The 21055-nt window shown below is 36.6% G+C and overlaps 1 protein-coding gene across 1 annotated transcript in view; it reads left to right on the top strand.

The window, feature by feature from the left end:
* Positions 1-21055, top strand: part of LOC127972476 (protocadherin-16-like) — a 114744-nt gene that overhangs the window by 71216 nt on the left and 22473 nt on the right. The window contains exons 3-5 of the mRNA XM_052575980.1: positions 19068-19256; positions 19886-20117; positions 20527-20763. Coding sequence (XP_052431940.1) covers positions 19068-19256; positions 19886-20117; positions 20527-20763 — 658 coding nt within the window. The remainder of the gene's footprint in view (positions 1-19067; positions 19257-19885; positions 20118-20526; positions 20764-21055) is intronic.

The raw sequence follows: 21055 nt of genomic DNA, 5'->3' as shown, positions 1-21055 counted from the left end.
AGATTTATTCATGGCATATGACTGCTTCACTTCATTTAAATCGAGCAGAACGTGTCCTATACATGTCAAGATGAAAAGAAACTAGTTATTAAAGGTTGTTTATGGCTGCATTAATATAGAAATGAATTGATGATTGAAGACTTCAAACAAGGCTCATCCAATCAGAATTCGAAGTCCATCTTTGTGCAGGTGTGTGCTGCACATGTTTAATTTCCTTTTGCATGTATTGCTTGAGTGTCTTGTGACAGATATGGCCTGAAAGACAAATTGCCCAGCATGTGTGTGTTGTTATAACCCGTCCCCCTCTTAAACGGCATTGGTAACTGCGTGGACACAGTCATCATTGGAAATCAAACGCACACGTCCTGTCTAGAAGTCATCTCTTTCATATGCCTAAGCTGTTGCATGTAATGTTTTCATGGAGATAACAATATATGCCCTGACATTAAAAGATGTCTTAACTCAAACTGTGACCTGTCCAAAGTCATTGGAACGACGAATCACTAATAACAATAGAGCAGGCTGTGATAGAGGCTCTGATTTATGAGGAACACCAGGCTCAGTGAAAAAGAAATGTTTTTAGATGAAAAAGCCACTTCAGAAAAATGGCAAAGTAACAGTTGAATCTGATCCCAGCCTGGGACGGAGTTGTGTGGTTCAGACAATCCTCAAGGATTCTAAATTCATTCTGAAGGTTCTACTGTAGGATTAGACTTTAAACAGCACTGTCTCATATTAAGGCTGAAAAATTATATTTGCGCTCACTGAAAACTTTCCATTGCTGGGTTTCTCCTTTAATAATGACTTGAGTTAAAGATCATTGCTTTATTTAGAGGCAGGAGATATTGCATATACTTTATTACAGAGGCAGATGAGAATAACAAAGATGCAAAAATAGCATTTGAATTTTAAAAACGGAAAATTTAAACAAAGAAAACATATGGACATGGATTTGTTGTATTTCATGGAAGACTTTTACTTAATTCCAGTTAATCTAAAAATGCTTAAAAAATCTTTCATGGTTTCCACGAAAATATTAACTGTTTTCAACATTGAGAATAATAAGAAATATTTCTTAAGCATAAAATTATCATATTATATATATATATATATATATATATATATATATATATATATATATATATATATATATATATATATATATATATATATATATATATAGAAATAAAAATATATAATATTTCTTTTTTTTCTTTTTTTTGTGAAGGATCTAATGTTACTGAAGACTGGAGAAATGGCTGCTGAAAATTCAGCTTTGCTACCACAAAAAATTAAATTTCAATTAAATTAAATTAAAAATGTAATTTAAATTTAAATTTATGCATTTAGCAGACGCTTTTATCCAAAGCGACTTACTGTGCATTCAGGCTATCAATTTTTTTTTACCTATCATGTGTTAACAAAAAGAAATGTAAATATTAAAATAAACATAAAAAAATATTAAATTGGAACAGTTGTTAAATTAAAACGTAATCTTTTTTTACTGTATTTTTTATCAAATATATACAGCCTGCTATCTGCTTTCAAACATTAAAACATCTTATTGACCCCAAGCTTTTGAATGTTATTGTATTTTTTTTTTTTAATAAAAAAATTATATCACAAGGTGCTATAATTCAAGAAATTGTTAGAATTTTTTCCTAGTTCTTTCCTGTTCTTGTATTACCTTTCTTTCTAGAAACTGATCTGGACATCTCCGTTTTCCCATCCCAATGCAGGTAGATACAGACACCCACCATGTGCTATGTGCTTGGGTTGCACATAAAAGACAGAATGGATAGTGTTGGGGTTAAAGGTCACAGGGGGCAGGTGGCTGTTTAGCTGACCTTTGATCCCAGACCTCATATGGCAGTCACACCCACGACTGATCAGATTAGTCTTAGTTTAATCTGCCACGAGGAGCCAGTATAAAATATAACCGAGCACTCAGCCTTTACAGTGTGACAACTAAATAGTTTTATATCATTAAATGGGTTTATTATTCAGTTCCCTGACATGTCTTATCTCTTTAATATAATAAATAGTCAAAACACTTTATATTTGTGTTTTTAGAAGGCTTAGGTGAGATTGTGGTTTGTACTGGTTTATATAAACCGAGAGAATGCGAACGCTTACGTCACCGAATTAATATTCATGAGCCAATCTGATAACTCACAGTTTCTGGCTGCACGTATGAACCTTGAAACGTTTTCAGTGACATCTCTCTATCTAGAGAATGTGTGATATCACAGTCCTCACTTGTGTCCGACACATTCTCTGACTGTGTGCGATTAGATAAAGTGTTATCCTCACATCATCTCGGTTACTTATGTAACCCTCGAACGTGCCTGACTGAAGGGGAACTGTGATACATTAGGGTTGAGTGTGTGGATGCCCTGTAGTGCCTCAGTTTAGTTTTCATAGGAAATAATTTATTACCCCTCATACCATTAAGCAAACCTAATAAATGATGCAGGGCATGCAGACTTCTTTTTGAACAAAGTTTTGCTGAAGGTTTATTTCATCTCACTGCAAGCAGTTCTGAACTGCAGAGGACACAGTGTTAAAATGTTCAATATGTGATGCTCAATATGTGCAGCTTATATCTGTAACATATTTGTATGAATTTTAAATGCTAGTAAATTTCCTCCAAGAGAGGGATGCTGTGAAGACTTCATCATCTTTTTTCAAGTGAAACTGATGTTTTTTTGTTTTGTTTTTTGTAATGACAATGACACATTTTAATGACATTTGAAATGGAATTTTAGAGAACTTTAAAAGTGCATAATGTTATATTTATTAGCATTACTTACCTACAGTGAATGGGTGCCGTCAGAATGTGAGTCCAAACAGCTGATAAAACCATCACAATAATCCATAAGTAGTTTGAGTAATCAACAAGTTGTGAACAAAATCTTCATCTTGGATGGCCTTCATGAGGATGAGTAAATTTTCGGCAAATTTACATTTGAGTGAAGTATTCCTTTAAACCACATAAAAATTAAATCAGAATGACCTTTTAATTGTTTTTGCAGATGAGTAAATCATATTTAAGACATCTCCTGGATATTGCAGACACAGACCTATAATAACGGTCATATCCTTTTACAGTTTAACTCAGAAGTATTTATTGCCATCATGTACTCATGGCTGACCCTCAGGTTAAGTGCATTTGGCTTTGCTTTTGAAAGACTAGCAGACAGTTTGTACTTACAAATTCCATATTCACAAGAATCATGAATCAGAATCAGGTCTGTTTATTTGAATATAAGAAGGCTTATACATCAGAAGTGATCCTTAGGATAGTCATCACGATGGAAGAAAAGCACTCATGTTGTATCATCCATATACCGACAGAAACCATAAGACAAACTAAAATATTTAACTGTATAAGTGATAGTTTTCTCTAAAGTAAATTTCAAATCCCCACAGAGTGATAACGTGAGGGAATGGGAGGATGCTGAAGATTTGAGGATGTTTTATGTAGGTCTGGACCAGGATGGGAGAGCTTGTTTTTAAGATGCCTCAAGAAGTGCATCATCTTAGTGACTCAACTATAACTGTGCTGTAAATTAACAGGGGGTGTATTAAATGATGTAGAGCAGGGGTTCTCAGGCTTTTCGGGGCCAGGGACCCCTTACAGGAGAGAACATTTTCCAAGGACCCCTTCATAATTATAACAGTGATTAAGTATATAATTTCTACTCTTAAATGTCATAAGAACTTCCGTTTTTAATTTTCCTAGATTCTAATTTAATGGGTTAATTAAATGTTATGAGTAATCTTAAAACATGTCTGATAAGTTGTGAATTTATAAGTCTTAAATTTTATTAGAAATTTCAGAAATTATGTTGTTTTAATTTTTCTGTGTCTGTAATTTATTACAAATATAAAACATTGACTTGGATTGTTTCATCTTTTAAAATGTAATCAAATGGAAATTTAACAATTCCTTTCAATTTTGACTGTAGTTTGACAGATGAAGATGTTTGCATGAAGATCTTTCGATTTTAGTTATTTCTTTTTAAAGTAGACATTTGAAGCTTTCTATATAATATAATAATATATTTCTCATATATGTGAACCAAGTAGCCTATACGTTGAGTTTAGTTTCATTTTTGTAAGGCGCTCCAAGTTCCTTGCTTAATACATCTGAGATGATTTGAAAGATTCCAGATCTAGTAATCGTGATAACTTATCACTGGCTAATTTGGTTCTTCAAATGAATTTGCGGACTTAATTAAAATATCTGGAATAGGTTGTCTAAGATTAGTGTGTGTTGTCGTGTTCCCCCGAAAAGGGCAGATGTATCGATATTCGACCACGATCAGCAATGCAGCGATTGGCTGGTGGCAAGACAGCAACGTAATGACATTGTATAATTAAAATAGACACCTGACGAAAAACTTGACAAAATTCTAGACTTTCATAAGGAAACAGCCAAGCGAACAAAACTACATAAATGGTATAAATAGCCCTATTCGGACGGGACTAGTTTTACAGGGGGTCGTTAGAGAAATCTGCGTTTCACAGACGTACTTGGTGATTTTAATCCCGTCCGAATCTGCCACGTCTGTTTTTTTCTCACACAACCTCTGTGATAATTCCAGAGCAAATTACCTACCGTTTTTCAGCAAACTCCATGATCCTCTGAGAAAACTAATCCCGTCCGAATGCGAATGTCTGTGATTGCCGGTGATATTTTATTTCACAACGTGTTTCCTTGTGTGTTTTGGCCAACGCGAATTACCGTAGATGCTCTTACCACGCAGATGTTTGATATATTTGCTTACCGGCAAAGAAATAATAAAAAAATAAAAAATAAATCAAGAGCAAGATCACGTAAACTGTTAATAACGTCTATTGAAAAATCAGCATCAGGTAAGATTACTCACGTTCATTTATGTACTCAGTTACATAATGTTTTAATTACATTTAATAAAAAAAAAAAAAGGAAAACAAGTTAAACTAAAGGAACCACACATGAACATGGTTTTGCTATACTAGCCATTTAGTATTTATTGTGTAATAATACTAAGGCAAACATTCTGAATGAACGCAATGCACGCATACAGAGCGCGTGATCTCTGTGACGCCCAGATGCACAAATCAGACCCTCCCACCTCTGTAATAAACACAGAGATGTTAGTCCCGTCCGAATTGGTACATGAAAATCACAGACGTCAGGTGGTAAGAATCGAAACTCAAACGTAGTTTAGAAAACTAGTCCCGTCCGAATAGTGCTATAGGTGAATGAAATCTCTTTTGATATTAGATTTATTTATTTTTTTTAAGTTTTGTGTTTTTATTATAGCTTTTCTAATATGTCTATATAGGTTTTATAAATTGTTGTAAAAAAGGATTTTTATTTCATCTTACATTTATTTCAAGTAACAAAAGTGTTTTTTATGGTTTTGGTTTTAGTTAACTATAATAACCCTGATCAGCACAAAAATGTAATTAATTTAAATTGTTTATTTGTTCATACAGTAAAAATCAATGGGGTTCAGTATTGTTTTGATGCCAAGTTTGATGAAAATATCTTCTTTTGTGTTCGATAGATGAGATACAGTCAGGATTAGAACATGAGGGTGAGTAAGTCATTATATCATTTTTTTATTTTTTTGGATAACGTATCCCTTTACGATAGAGCTGTCTTCATTCCAAAATGATTGAAATCCCACATGATGAAAAACCCCATAACAGAGAAATAGAAGTTCTATCTGGGCACCAGCTGTTGTTTCGTGAGAAAACACACGCCATTTCTTTTGGTTTTCTCTCTAAAGAAGCGGCTGGGATCTGCCTGAAGCAGCTGGACCAGAACACTGGTTCTGTATTACATAACACAGAGTCGTGTGTGTGTGTGTGTGTGTGTGTGTGTGTGTGTGTTACCACAGCACTAAACAATTTGTTTAGCTTACCAATGATGTAATGTTGACATCTTCAACCAGTGAGTCCAGCTTCAAGAGTTTTGCTGATCTTAGCTGATTTAAGTTCTCTAGATCTGGCAGACTAATTTCTAGCTGGCTGCTCAGTTCCAAAACTCCTTTAAAACCCTCAAACCAGACTGAGACACCATCTAAGTCTGGTAAACCATCTTAGACTGTTTTTTTTTTTTAGCAAGAGAATAATTGGCAGGTACTGAAGCACAAACTCTGTCTCTGAGCTTTTGGAGCTCTTCATGAGTGCGAAAAATGGCATTGTGGCAAAAAACAAAACAAAACAGAAGTTAACATAGCAGAGGCTAAACTCTCTGTCTGCCAATACAGTGAAACTTGGATGACTGAAAATAACAGAGAATGCATCAAACTATACAGTTGTTGATAGGCTACCTCCTGTTTTTTGGATTTATTTGTCAAGAAAGTGATTTATTTGTCTCCTCTCAATGCTATATATTATGTACAGCTTATTTTACAATATAATTATGCAGTTAATTCTATATAATGAAAGAAGTGTGCTTGTATTTACGTGACAGTTGCATAAGTTACATTCTGATCACTCATCATTATAAATGTTTAGGCTTAAGTTAAATATTTCCTAGTGTAACTTGAAAAAGTTAATTAATGGGTGCGTTGATGCAGACAGCTTAATTATTTTGTATCTGAGAAGAGATTTAATTTTATTTTTGTTCATTTTCAAACGATTTTGTACATACAGATGTGCATTAATCACTTCATCTGTCATAATATACACCACCCAGATTCGTGTCACTTATTTATAATATGTCAAACATTAATACATTCCAAGCCATCAGAAACTGTGAATCTTTATCGCATGTTTTTTTTATTTCGGGATGTCTACTGACTTGGCCCAACAGATTCAGTTTTTGCCTCGCTTTTAAAAGCAACTTCACTGTCATTTTCACAGAGGTCATTATTCCTCTAGCAACCATGTGTAGGCTGCTAAATGAATAGTCTGTTTACTTGCGCGAACAAGTGCCAGCGAAACCGAAGAAATTGATCTAAACACACTCTAGCTGTGCCGTCTCCTTCACCAAACTGTGTGTTTTCTATACTCGACCCTGGCTTGAACCGGAGGAGCAATGACCTCCGCTGGGACCGTCCCACTGATCTAAAAACAGTCGTCTGAGCATCATAGAATGGCTTGGCACATGCCAGTAAGCAGCCCCAGCGGGCCTCACAGAAAGCTGTGTTTATCGGCCAGTGGCACGGGCCCATATGTGTTTATAAGGACGGCTCCAGAGAACTGATATTAACTGTGTGACCTAAACAGTTATTTTAAAATGATTGCGTCCGGCCCGCCACACACAATAATGGCCCTCTGTACCAAACGTTGCTGGTTCAGATCTTAACAAATCTTTAGGGGTTGTTATGCACTGTAATCACAAATATATTGTTTTTGAGATTAAAAGATGTGGGGAAAATGATGGACAGGCAGGATAAAAGAACCTTGGAATGGGTAACGACAACTTAAAATTTTAAGTGCCCCATTATACCATCTATTATACTGCCTTTCATGCAGTGTGCAATGCAGCGATCTGCAAAGTTGCAAAGCCAAAAGTGCACGATAAATAAAGTTATTGTCTCCCAAAAGAAAGACAATCATTTCTGAACAGTGTAAATAAGTCATTAGTAATTAAAATCCCATTTCCATTCCCATTCTATGTTGGCCGGCCACAAACAACTTGACTCACCATTGAACACATCTTTTTTACTGACAACTGCTTCTCTAATCTTGGGGAATTCAATGTGGGATTCACAGAGCATTTGCTCTTGAAAGATGGCTCAGTACCCAGTTTATTTGGACGAGCTGACTCAGCTTAATCACAACCTGTAAGTATGATAAATATTAGACGTTTATATCAAATTACGGAACTGTGGCAAATGGGAGTATTGTTTCTGACAGACGCTGTACAGGGCAGACCAATCACAACAGACTAGTCCATCTGACCAATGAGAGCAGAGTAGGCTTACAGAAAGGAGGGGTTTAGAGAAATTGAATCTTAAAACTGCTTCGAACGAATGCAGGAAGGAAATGATATAATAGGGGCACTTTAATGAAGGAAAAGAAATACAAGATGTTATATGAATCTTGGAGAAAATGTGTAATATGATTTTTATGTAAAGAATAAGGTATTTTGTGTGTGAGTGTGTGTGTGTGTGTGTGTGTGTGTGTGTGTGTGTGCGTAGTTTTTTATGGTTACAGTTTTTAATAATTATTTGAATTAGGTTTTATTTTTAGATTTTAACTAAACTTTATTTTAGCTTTTAATATTTTAGGTTTTTATTTTCCTTTACTTTTTTGAGTTTGAGTTTTTATTATTATTTTTAACACTTCTGTTTAGCTTTCATTTTTTATTTTTAGTTTCAGCTTTTATCAGTTTTAGTGTTTCAACTCCAACTAAACTAAATAGGGAACATTTCTAATTTTTGTTAGTTTTTCATCTAATATTTACACTATTTTATTTCAGCTTTATTTCAGTAAAAAAAAAAATTCAAAGTTTTAGATAACAGTACGGAGCCCCGCACATGACATGCAAGAAAAAATACATAAATTGTGCGCACGATTTAGTAAATCGACGGAACGCAATAGTAAATCGAGGGAACACTATAGTAATCGTGTGCACTTTTTAGTTCATTGAGGGAACGAATTAGTAAATCGTGCACACGATTTAGCCTTATATTTTTTTCCTGCATGTCATGTGCGGGGCTCCGTATAACAATTCGTCATTTGGGTAAAAACCAGCTGTTTGTTTAACAGTTGGCACTTCATTTAGCTTTATACTCAGTTTATTTACTGAACATTATATGATTTCTCATGCCATGTTAGCATAACTTTGACTTACTTTTGTCAGTGAAACCCAAAATAATGTATTTATAAGAATGTTTTTGTCCATGTTATCAAAGTCAATGAGGTCTTAAATAACGCTGGACTCCATTGTATGAAAACCCACAAAATATTTTACAAAAAAGTCTTCACAGAAGAAACCAAAACCAAATGTGCTTTTAAACAGAATTGTGGTGTAAATAGAAGTTTCCATTCCCATACTATGCAGCAAGCTGATCTCAGTGTGCCAGTTTGTGATGAGCTTGAGGCAAGTGAGTGCTTTCTCTCCAGCAGAGACTGTGATTAAAGCCTTCTGAAATTAAAGAGCGTGTTTGTGAAGTGGTTTCCAGGTCCCTTTGCAACAGTAAAGCACCTTTCCATTGTCATATGTATCTGGACCATGAAGTGCCTGCAGCCACAGAGAAAAAGCAAGAGTTTACTGCATCCCATTTCAGGATCTTATTGTTTCAGAGTGTCATGTAAAAACAATGGAATCGTGGAATTTTCTGCTCAGGGAGCATTTCTATAGAGGTTGTAAGAAGTTGATGTCAGATGTTAATAGAAATATTTTGAGCCTAGATGTTAGTGCATATGGAACGACACATTGTGAGTAAGCAATACAAGCTTTTTTCACTATGTCAAACAACAAAGTGGCAAAAAGATATTTAAAAGATATTACCAACTACATTTTTATAGAATATGGGTTTGTTTTTTACATTGTCTGTGAGATTCTCATCTTAAGCTTGTGTGATATTGTGTGGTCTGTTCTCATCACACATTTTGAGTCAAATTATACACCATAGTTTTAAATTTGTAGTTATTGGTTTGTTGGAATTACGTGTTTGGTGACAGCTGTAAAGTCAAAACATCAGATCTATTGTAGTAGGTCTTTTTGATTGAAATACATCTAAATTCATACCTTACTTGACATGTTTATAGTTCCGTATTATTTCTCCTTTAAACTCACAATAGCTGTTTTTCAATAAATAAGACCCATGCCATGGAGGATTTTTTTTTGTGGGCATTGTTGATTTTGTTTGTTTTCTCATAAATGTATGCTTTGAAAGTTGATTTACAAATTGGAAACAACCATGAACAAATCAAAGACATCTGGCCATGACAGCAACCCAGCATTCATGCATCTTTAGGAGGAGAACACGATTGCTATAACTCAAAAACACACTCAAAAACAGATGCAGTATACTGTACATAAAGTATATAAGCTGATAATGGAATGGCATAATGGAAACAGATGAGTGGATGAGTGTTTCAAATAAAGTCCACTTTGGGCCATATGTGTGTATTTATGGTAATGATAGATAGATAGATAGATAGATAGATAGATAGATAGATAGATAGATAGATAGATAGATAGATAGATAGATAGATAGATAGATAGATACTATATAATCATTTTTACATTTAGTAGAAATGCAAAAATCTACACCAAAATATATATATATTTTTTAATATATTTGAGTCTGCTAATAGAAATGTCAAATTTTCATATTGCTCAGTGTATCAGGAAAAGAGGGAAAGTAAAATTGTGGAAAAAGTACCTCCCTTTCCATTAGATGCAAATCCATTATCTCCGGGCTAGGAATATGCAAATTATTACACTGTCTGTAGCCACTCACAGATCACTTTGAAACGATCAACCTGTGGACAGCCTGATCTGGCTCCCTCTGCTGTGCTGTGCTATATTGATACCAGGCCAGACTGAGTTCAGGAGAAGGGCTATTAGCTTTTGCCTTGAGGACATTTATGAGTGATGTGGCCAGTGACTCCTACTGACCAGCATCTAAAATGACAATGAACTGAAAGCAATATACCTTGTACTCAAATGATATGTTCATACTGTCAAGTCTACTTACATTCCATGTATTTTCATGTAAGCCACAGACAATTTTACCACTGTCATACTTCAAAAGCACCGGCCCGTACTACATTTGACCCGTATAAAAGCTGTGCTCTCTGACTTTTTTCAATGAAGGCGTGCGACGGCCGCAATCCATAGGAAAATCCCTGCTGTTCTCTGCAACTGGCCTCTCAACAACCCATCCAACACGGGTGCCAGGCGGCAGGGCTGCGGGTGGAATTTGCTACCGTGTGCGTGTTGCGTTTGTGCAAGCAGTCCTGCGAGGGAGTTATTGACCAGCAGAGCGGTGCCATAAGCCACATCAGTACCGTTAGATCCCATAGCGAGCATGGTTCGCATTATTCCATCTTTGCTGACATCCCTTCAGCATCCCACTAAACTCTCAGTGCAATTCATATGGGTTCATTCAAGTTTCTAAAGAGTGGAGTTGGTTTACAGTTTCAAAGGCAACATTGGTCAACAATATGCTGGAAATAGATAAACTATTTGGCCATTTTTCCAAATTAGGGTGGTCAAAAAAAAAAAAAAAGAATTAATTAATCAATCAATTAAATCCAAAATTGTATTATTTTTTATTATGTATTATATTACATTTTATTTTATGCATTTATTAAAACATCAATATGCACATCCGCTTAGCAGGTTGTTGTTCAAAATAATCACCATCTCATATGATTTTACCATTGCATTTTCTGTTTTTTTAACAAAGGCATGTGCTTTCATGCTTGTGTGAAAACGTAAAAGAGCCGTGTCTCGTGTTGCATTTCAAAAATTGAACTGACAGTGATTGGGACTCTAGCACAGAGTTCTTCTGAGACGTAAGGCGTGATGGGGGTCAGTGCAAAGGGTCACCCGGCGTACATTTCCAGAGGTGCTTTTGGCATGTTTATTTTTCCTGTTAAAATGACCACTGGAAATTCTTGCTCTTTTAATTCTCAACGGGAAGATTTGTCAGAGGTGGCACGAGTCTTAGTTTTGATAGGGTTGGCTTCCTGCTCACTCTGAGTTTTAGTAGACCTTAGAGAGGTCAATAGTAAACACAGCCAGCTCTTAACATTTTTTTTGTACAAGTAGATAACCTGCCTATAAAAAATAAATGAATCAAAAGCTGTATTAACTGTCTGTCTGATATAATATAATATGATATAATATAATATAATATAATATAATATAATATAATATAATATAATATAATATAATATAATATAATATAAAAGTTTGTGTGTAATAAATTATAATATTGACTTGACTACTGTTAAGATATTTTCAGGTTTTTGATCTTTTTAGAGCCTAATGGACATGCTCGGTGTGAATTTGTTATGAAATCTTTGTATGGAAAGAGCTAAAAGAATTACTGACAGAATTTTCATTTTTGAGTCTAATTTGATCTCTTGACTAAACTGCGCAGACATTGTCAGCACATCAGTGTTTATGCAAATGCATTTTCAAACATTTATCTGAATGTCACATTCTCTGAAAGCACATCGAGTTATTATTACCCAGAGTCCATTTTGAGGCCATAACTCCTCTTGCAGCCATTAACCCCTCTGTCTCTGCTTCTCCTCTCTGATATCCCCAATCTATCACTTTTCTCCGTACACGGTTTGATGCCTTAATCACCTCCAGCTGTGGAGGCCAGATGAAAGACAAACACTCACAGTTATGGAGACATGAGAGAATACGGGGAAACTGTACTCTATAGTCCCTCTGCACCGGTCCTCCTGGTGTCATTAGTCCTCTTTATGCTGAATTGGCCCTTCTGTGATCTTCTGCCAAAAATCTGCACCTTACCCCAGCCGAAAATACCTGCTGCTACCCCTCCCCTTCCCCGTCAAGGCCAGAGATAAAAAGCTCGAAGCTGTGTTATTTTAGAAACCAACACCTTTCAAAATTCTTCCAACCTCAATATTTACATCCAAAACTCCGACATTTACACCATACCTGACATAAATTGCGGTCGACTACCAGAATACGAGTCTGCATCTGATATAAATGCGAAACATGACCTGTCCGTGTCAGCTGCTTCTTTCAACCCAAGACTTTTTGACTCTTTCTGGACATTTCCTGATGATAGTGTCCTGGCGGGCAGCTTGGACCGGGATGGAGCCCAGCTTCCTTGCATGAAGAAATAATTAGTGTGCTCAGTGATCTTGACATGTATATGATGTTTTACAGGCGTCCCATTATACTGCAGATCCCTTTTAATGGACATCTGGAGAATGCCGCGTATACTTCACAGATCTGGAGGAGCGCTCCGATGATGTCATGCCCGATCCATTACTCAAAGGAAGGAAATATGTACAAGTGATGTTTGCTAATATGGAACCGCCATATTGCGCCCATTGACAGCTTGTTCGGAGGTGTAACTTTGCAGTAGATGCAGGTCACGGTGACCTTTGGGGTTACTGCCAGTCACATGAAAGCGCGTCATAAAAATATTCACTACGGAGAGAATGCATCTGGTATGTTTCATAACACGTGCCTGTGTTGTGTTATTTGCTGTTTTTGTCCAAATGGACGTCCATTGGTGATTTTTGAGCAACTCTTGGCAGTGAGTGAATGCAGTGAATCTGTTATGTTTTATCAAGCTTTAAGCTGCTTTGACAGCGGGATAGCTTATTGGAAGATGTGATTGTCAGAAACAACTGTGATAAACAGCAGTTTTTAAAGGTATAGTTCAGCTAAAAATGAAAGCTTTGCCATTGTTTATTCAAGTCATCTCATTTAAATCTTTTGGCACACAAAATGAGATCATTTAATGACTATCTCTGCATTAAGTACAGTGGCAGTGTACACCATAGCTCACCTCAATAATTAAAGCAATACATGTTTCAACTGGTTTAGACTAAAACACAACCCAAATTGGTAATCATTTATACTTTAAGCATGATGACCACTATTATTCTATTGTTTGCCATCCAGTACTTTTCAGCTCAGAGGTGGCAGGACTGCAACTTTTGCACTGAAGAAGCAGGCGAACAATTCCATTCATCATTCAGTCAGACGTTCATTAAATATTTCCTTTGATATTTCAGATATATTTCAGAAGAAAGCATGTCACATGGCTTTGGAACAGCATGTGTGTGAATAAATTGCATTTGACAACACTGCACAAACGAAAATGCATGTAACATGACCGTTTATGCCGGTACAAACATAGATATATAGGTAGATCCCCTATTATTTAGATAGTTGCCATGCCATCGTTTTCGAAAAGTCTTCGTTTTGGTCCGTTTACACTGAAACGCCACCCTGAAATCTTCAACCGAAAATTGGGGCTGCAGCATTTTTAAAAGTCTGTTTTCGAGGTTCGAAAATATCCCGAGTGTTGTAAATGAATGGTGTAACCATAGCTAAAGTTATGCATTTTAAAACAAAGAATGCTCACTCGTAGATTTGTTTTTGTAGTCTCTGTCTTAAAGAAGCAAGACATGTTACATGTCAGATGCTTCAGCTCTGTGGCTGTAATGAGCCGAAGGGATGTGCGGCTTTCACTCGGCCGCCGGTCAAGTGGGCCAGAAAGTAGTAGGAGGTATCCCGTTTCCCCCTCGTCCTCAGCTCTCTGAAGTCATGCCAAGAAGAAAAACAAAAGGGAGAGATGGCTCAATAAACAGCTGTAATAACTCATAGCATGTCCTTCAATATATATCATTCCATGTCTTTCTGTCCCCTTTCAGCGCTCTCTTTACACTTCCATCCATCTCTATTTTTACTCAGCCCCAGTGTTCATATTTGTATCTATCCATCAGTCATTGTCCGTGCATGTCCTCCCGTGGGTTTGGGAATCGTTCATCAGTGTGCAGTTTTAGTCTGTCTGAAGTCATATGATGTGAATGATAGCTTCAATAAAATGCTGTATTGAAATTATTGGGAGCATAGTATGTTTATGGTGTTCTTGGCTTTGTCTGTAAGTATCCTTCTGAGAAAAGAATGTGCTGTTTTCTGTTTGATCTCTTATCTTCCCCGCATTGGAATGAAATGAGATATAGCACCAGATTGAAAATATGAAAGCCATATTGTGGCTTAAACTGAGAGACTTTTGATATTAACTCTATTTCAGACAGTAACCTGTATTTAAGCACCACTTTTAAACTAGAGGCCTTGGTTGGTCAGTTTACCCCCAAATTGAAATCTTGTCATTTTCAATCTTGTTTTTCTGTTTTCATCAAACTCTGCATTAGACACTTAGTTGGTAACAGCTTTTACAATGCTTTTTTCAATTGCTTTTTGGTCCTTTTTTGTGGTTTGACAGTCTCATACCCCACTAATTTCATTGTTCTGCAAATATCTGCTTTGAAATTGAGCCATTTATTTTTGAGTGAACTATTTCTTAAATTTTTGTTAGTTCCTGTATTGTGTTTTAGCCTTTTATAGTTTCCCAACTTAACCACAGTTCCCATATGTGGAACTTGCTGCAAGTTTGTGTAACATTTAAATTAAAAACAACTATTTCTTTCAGTCAAAGCTCTTGACATTAGCTGCAAAGAAGGCAAGATGTTTGAAACTGAGCTCTTTTACGTGAGATCATGCTGTTTCAGTTGGATCACTCTGTGGGTTGCTTGTTATTTAAGCAAAGTCACCACTGTACTCTCCCCATGTCATGTTTGTATAAGAGACGTCGCTCCAGATGACCCCAGTGCCAAGTTACACCAACTCGCTGTCTTGTACCGCTGTTATTTGGGGGTTTTGTCTGTGTTTGGCTGATCTAATCTTTGGTTTTATGTTTATTGATGTCTTCACTGGGAAGATCAGTTGTACAGAACAGGCTTTGCGAAAGCAATACTGTAAGATGGTTTGTTTGAATAGGAATGTGCCACAGAATTAAATGAAGCAGTTCTGCATGCTAAATGAGCTATATGCAACAAATCTACTTATCTTGTAACATTGTTGGATGATAGATCTTGAACTTCATTTGCATGGAAATTGTTCCACAGAACAGTTTCACAGTCCTCTATCAATCACAAAACCAAGCAATATTGTGATCAAATGACCAACTTAGAGGTGACCTTGAGTCAGTGGTTTGTCGAAAAGACATTTTACAGACATCCAAGTAAAAGCTGTGCATTTTCATTCCAAGGTGCTCAATTAGCAAATCAAAAACCTCCGTTGTCATATACAGCAGTTCCTCTTGGGAAAGCATCAGTCAGGTCTCTCAGTTATACATTAGTCACTAAATGAGCTGTGTAGCCTTGAGAAAACCCAATGCAGTGAAACCAGATCCATTGCATTAGCAAAAACTAACAAGAACTGGACAACTTTATTTTTTCTCCCTATTAATCTTATGTTCGCTTACTTGAATGTTTCTTTTTCTCCCCAAAAAAAGGAGTCAAGAAGAACGGTGGGTGAACCACAAAACTCTACAAGTTAGCATTGGATTCCTTTGGCTTGTTTCTCAGTAACAATTTGACCAGCCAAAGTCTCGCTTGGCTCGCTCAGGGCGGTTCGCATCTTTCACTCGCACAAGGAGAGAGAGACAAGGGAACTGTTAGAGCTCCAAAATGTGTCCAATGTCCTCACTCTTGCCTCACTTTCACACCCTGAAAAGAAATTATGTATGACATTTAAACCACACTTAACTTAAAGACCAAACCTCTGTTTGTTTGAGTATCCCAAGGCAGTAACATTGGCTCAACCAATGGATCGACTTTGGGGGCGGGACTATTGGTTTTTCCAACTAATGTAAGAGGGAGAGAATGTGTTTTGAAGTTTGGAATTCACTTCAGTGGTGCAGAAATTACACATTTGGGCTTTTTTAAACAACTTTGATGTAGTGTTTATAACTTTTGAGATGAGTCAAGAAATTTATTGGGTGAAATTCCGTTTTTGAGGTCATCTAGGACTAGCTCTTGTGTGCTGATGGCGTGTCTGAGTGTACGTGTCTTCATGAGTTAAGGTGAGGAAAAGCACAGAGGATTTAGCAGAGATTTCGAGAAAGCAGCACAAGCACTCTTTGACCCACTTATGATTCAGTCAAGATTGAGATTCCACTAAACTTCTTATGAACTGTTATTGTACTGGCAAAGGCATCCCAGTTCTTGAACAGTACATCCCCAAATCCCTCGGCTCCTGTGTGTGTGTGAAACGTATATGCGTATTTTTGTGTTTGCATGCACTTTAGGTGCCCCCTCAGGACCCAAAAAGACAATCATTCAATCAGTCATCATTATTACTGGCATCTCACCACATATTCAAACACACTCTAAAAAATTATGAGCTTGGGTTTCTCCCCATTTTTGAGAAGCCACTTTATTTAAATCCTTTTTGTTGGCGAGATGGAAAAAGAAACTCTATCCCACTTCTGGTTTCAGTCATGTACCTTTGAAGCTTTTACGTGCTTAATACAGATTGTTTTCCATCGACTTATTGCATGTACCATACGTATAGTCAAGCTGACACATGTTTTAAAGCTGGCTTGTTGAGTACAGTAATAAATACATGATTTCTTATTGTGACCAACAAGCTTCCTTTTCTGTTCAAGCAGCTCTGTGACCGAGAGGAAATATTTATCTTACAGTGCTGCTTTAGAGCTCTTTAGTTGGATTACATTGAGACCCACAAGTCCCCCAGACATTTCCCAGCTCGCTCTGCCCAAGCCAGGCTTTTATGGAAAATGGCTTTGTCCATGAAGCAGATCCTTGGTCAAACCGCCCCTTCCATGGTTTGTTACTTCAAGCTCTCGCTGTTCAGGCCTCAGGCGTCCAACTTCTGTCAAGCCAGCATGAGGGGAATAAAGATAGGTAGTGTGGTGTTTATGAATATTGTGCCCACCCCCACCCTGGGTTGTAAAATATCAAGGTTTGCTTCAGAGGCTTGGATGGTTAAAAGGTTGAACATCTCTCTGCTGTGGGCTGAGACTTCTTGTCTTCATGATGATTATTTTTCCTACACTTGCTCCACGGCCTCTGCCAGAACTCGATCTCTGACTCAGATACCCTCATCTCAATGTCATCAGGATCTGTTTGAACAGTTTTAGCCATCATCCACTCCAGACGGCCCTTGGCCGAAGTGTAATGTTGTTTGAGTTGGTAAATGTCAGCCGAAGCTGTATTTTTCCTTTTATTTGATGGATAAGAAGCTGAAAAGAAAGTAATTTCACTTTCCGTATTTGCGTGGAATGGCATTTTATTTTCTCCCAGATAGCCATCACCTCTATACAAGTCTCTTTCTGTCTTTATTTCTCTCTCTCTTGTTTCCATCTGTCTGATGTTCTCTCCTGAGCCGTGCGCTGTGACTGTGAAAGTCTTTATGTCTGCTAGCTGCCAGTAGCTTCCCTCCTTTTGGCTTGATTGATCAAACCCAAGTGTTGCAGAGGAGCTCTCCATGTGCTCTCTTAGTTTACCGCAGTATATGTACCTGCCGCAGAGCACCAGAGCAGCGTTTGATTGCCAAATGCTGTGAACCAAGTTAGATAAATGTGTTCAGTGGTATTGCTCAGTGGAGTCACAGGTTTATTTGTGACAGGAAAGTACTGAGTGTTGTTGAAATATAAAATGAAGAATATAAAAATGTAAATTCAAGCTAGAACTGGAGGGTATGTTGAATATTCACAATATATATTACATCTACTTTTTTTAAAAGATTTTTTCTTTGATTTTATTCAACATTGTATTACAAAGCACATATTATTGAGACATGTTTCCTGAAGATCAAATAACTAATTTATATACTTTTTATATATTTTCATACATTTTTAACATATAGTATAGTCTCAACTCAGTTTTAGCAGTGAAAGTTTCATTTCTTCAAGCTGTTTTAATGAACTTGCTTTAAATCAACCTCAGATTCAATAATTTGTTTACATTTTTACCTAAATGTTTAAAAATAAAAATATATTTTGGTAAATACTGAATTGATTTTGTTTTTGTATTATCGAAGTCGTATCGATTTTAGTAGTATCATATTTAAGTATTATCATATTGGTATATTTAAGTATATAAATATAATTTATTATCATTCATATATATATATATATATATATATATATATATATATATATATATATATATATATATATATATATTATTTTTTACTATATTATATATATTTATAGATCATTTTTAATTTTATGTTTTTTTGTTGTTGTTTTTTTTTTACTTTTTTCAATTTTTAATTTATTTGTTCAAAAATGATAAGATGTTTTTTTTTTATTTTTTTTTTAATTTTTTTTTTTTTTTTTTATTTGTACACTCAGCCTACTCACAAAAGCCATCTACTGCTGGTTGGATATCAATTCTTAGATAATTATTTATATTTGGTGTAAAGACAATCACTGTTTAATATAAATAAAGGTTAGGACCTTTGATTAAATACCATTGATACTTGAGTAGTGTCTGGCTTTTCTCCTTAAGCTTTTCAGGACATTTGGCTAAACATTAATCTAATGTGTTCTCTTGTCTTCCAGGTTACAGCTACTGATGCGGATGGCGGCTCTTTTGGCTCCATCTCCTACTCTCTGGGCTCTGGTCCAGGCAGTGTGACCCCATCTCAGTTCACCGTTGGCAAGCACAATGGACAGATCTGTACTACCACCAGCCTGGATCGTGACCAGGGACCAGCCAACTACGACTTCCCCGTCACAGCTGTGGATGGGGTGAGTGTTCAGTGATTCCCAGCAACCACATCCCTCACCAATTCAATTGTGACATCACCTGTGACTGGATTGTTTTCAGAAGTTAACCAAATATTGTCTATTTAGGAAGCCAGTAAGGAAAAAATTGCCTGCATAGTAATTCTTCAGTAGCGGTTTAGCATCCTGTGCCTAAGTAATACTTTAAAGCGCTAGGCGTCAAAGAAAGGAAATTTCAGGAGACACATTAAAGCAATCAAGGGCAGCTGGCCCCTAAAGAGCATCAGCTTGTAATATTTAATAAGTTGAGGCTTTTCCTGACATGCCATTTGCTCCATATGGGATGCCAGGCGGGCAAGATGTTTAGCAGCAAGAACCGTATCCCACATGTACACTGTGCCCTTGGCAGATTGCAGTTCCCTACAGGGAATATAACCAATCTATTTTCTCCCTAGAAGTAGCCTTTGAAGTGTTTCAGTGTTTCTTGCAAATTTTAAATCCAAATATTTTGTCTAGTATAGTTACTTAAGTCAGTTGTGAATGTTTCCTGTGGCTTAAGATTTGACGGCTATGGAGTCAGCCTTCATCAACTGGTTGTATTGTTATCTAGCTAGCGAACTAACGAACATTTAATCTTGGTTGTGTTTTTCTAGGGTGGACTGAGTTCAGTGGCCTATGTGCGTGTGGACCTGATAGACATAAATGACAATCGACCAGCGTTCTACCCTCTGAACTATGCAGTGAGCCTGAGTACGCAGAGCACCCCAGGAACCTCTGTCCTGAAGGTGACTGCTCATGATCCAGATGCTGGAGATAACGGCAGAGTGACATATCGTACTGTACCTGGAGGGAGCTCACCTTTCTTCACCCTCAACAAAGATACTGGTGAGACTATTAAAAGTAAACAATTTCAGTTATTAATTGCTTGGATGTATTTTTAGTTGGTGTCTACCATTAAAAAATGTAAAGGTTGGTATTTTAAAATGTTTTCAAATAAGACTTGTGCTTAACAAGGCTGCATTTACTAGATCAGAACAGTAATAATAGCAGTATTATTACAATTTAAAATAACAATTTGATATTTTAATGGCAGCAAAGCTGAATTTTCAGAAACTTTTACACCAGAAAAGTATTAAGAGTGTTATTTTCTTAACTTTTTTTTAATTATACTGATCCCAAACTTGAATGGTAGGTTGTGTGTATAGGATGAAGAGATATTGTGCTTTGTGTCTTGATGTATTCTGATTCCTCTAAACCTAATGAAAATATTTCTTCTGGGTGTGCATTTTCTCAGGAGTGATTTCACTGTCGCGTGCTCTACATGGAAAGGCAAACTCAGTCATTACGATGGTGGTCTCAGCCCAAGATGGTGGGGGCCTTACTGCTCCAGTCAATGCCAGGGTCAACATCAGCATAGTGGCAGGACTGGTCGCCCCCCCTGTGTTTGAGCAAGCTCAGTACTTCTTCGTGGTCTCTGAGGATGCCCTGCGTGGAACAAAAGTTGGTGTTGTGCGGGCCAGCACTAAGAATGGTGGGTGAGCTAATCTCAGAGGTTTTTTATTCCCCCCTTTGGTCACAAATCCCTATTCAACACGTTAAAACACATAAACCAGACTTCAGTGTGTACCCACATTTATCAGTCACATTGGACTGTGTTCAAGTGTGCTGAAAGACGTCTTCTTTTCTTTTTTTCTCCATGGTGGACCACTTGTACAAATATGCATGGAACCACTGTACACACCTCATTTACAATCGACATTAATCATTGATTCTGTTTCACCGCTTAGTTTTTTAACAATTTGCTTTGGATATTTGAAGCACTA

Source organism: Carassius gibelio, chromosome B15 (assembly GCF_023724105.1).
Source record: "Carassius gibelio isolate Cgi1373 ecotype wild population from Czech Republic chromosome B15, carGib1.2-hapl.c, whole genome shotgun sequence".
Lineage (NCBI taxonomy): Eukaryota > Metazoa > Chordata > Actinopteri > Cypriniformes > Cyprinidae > Carassius > Carassius gibelio.
Note: the sequence above shows the minus strand (reverse complement) of the source record. Positions and strands in the feature narration are given on the sequence as shown.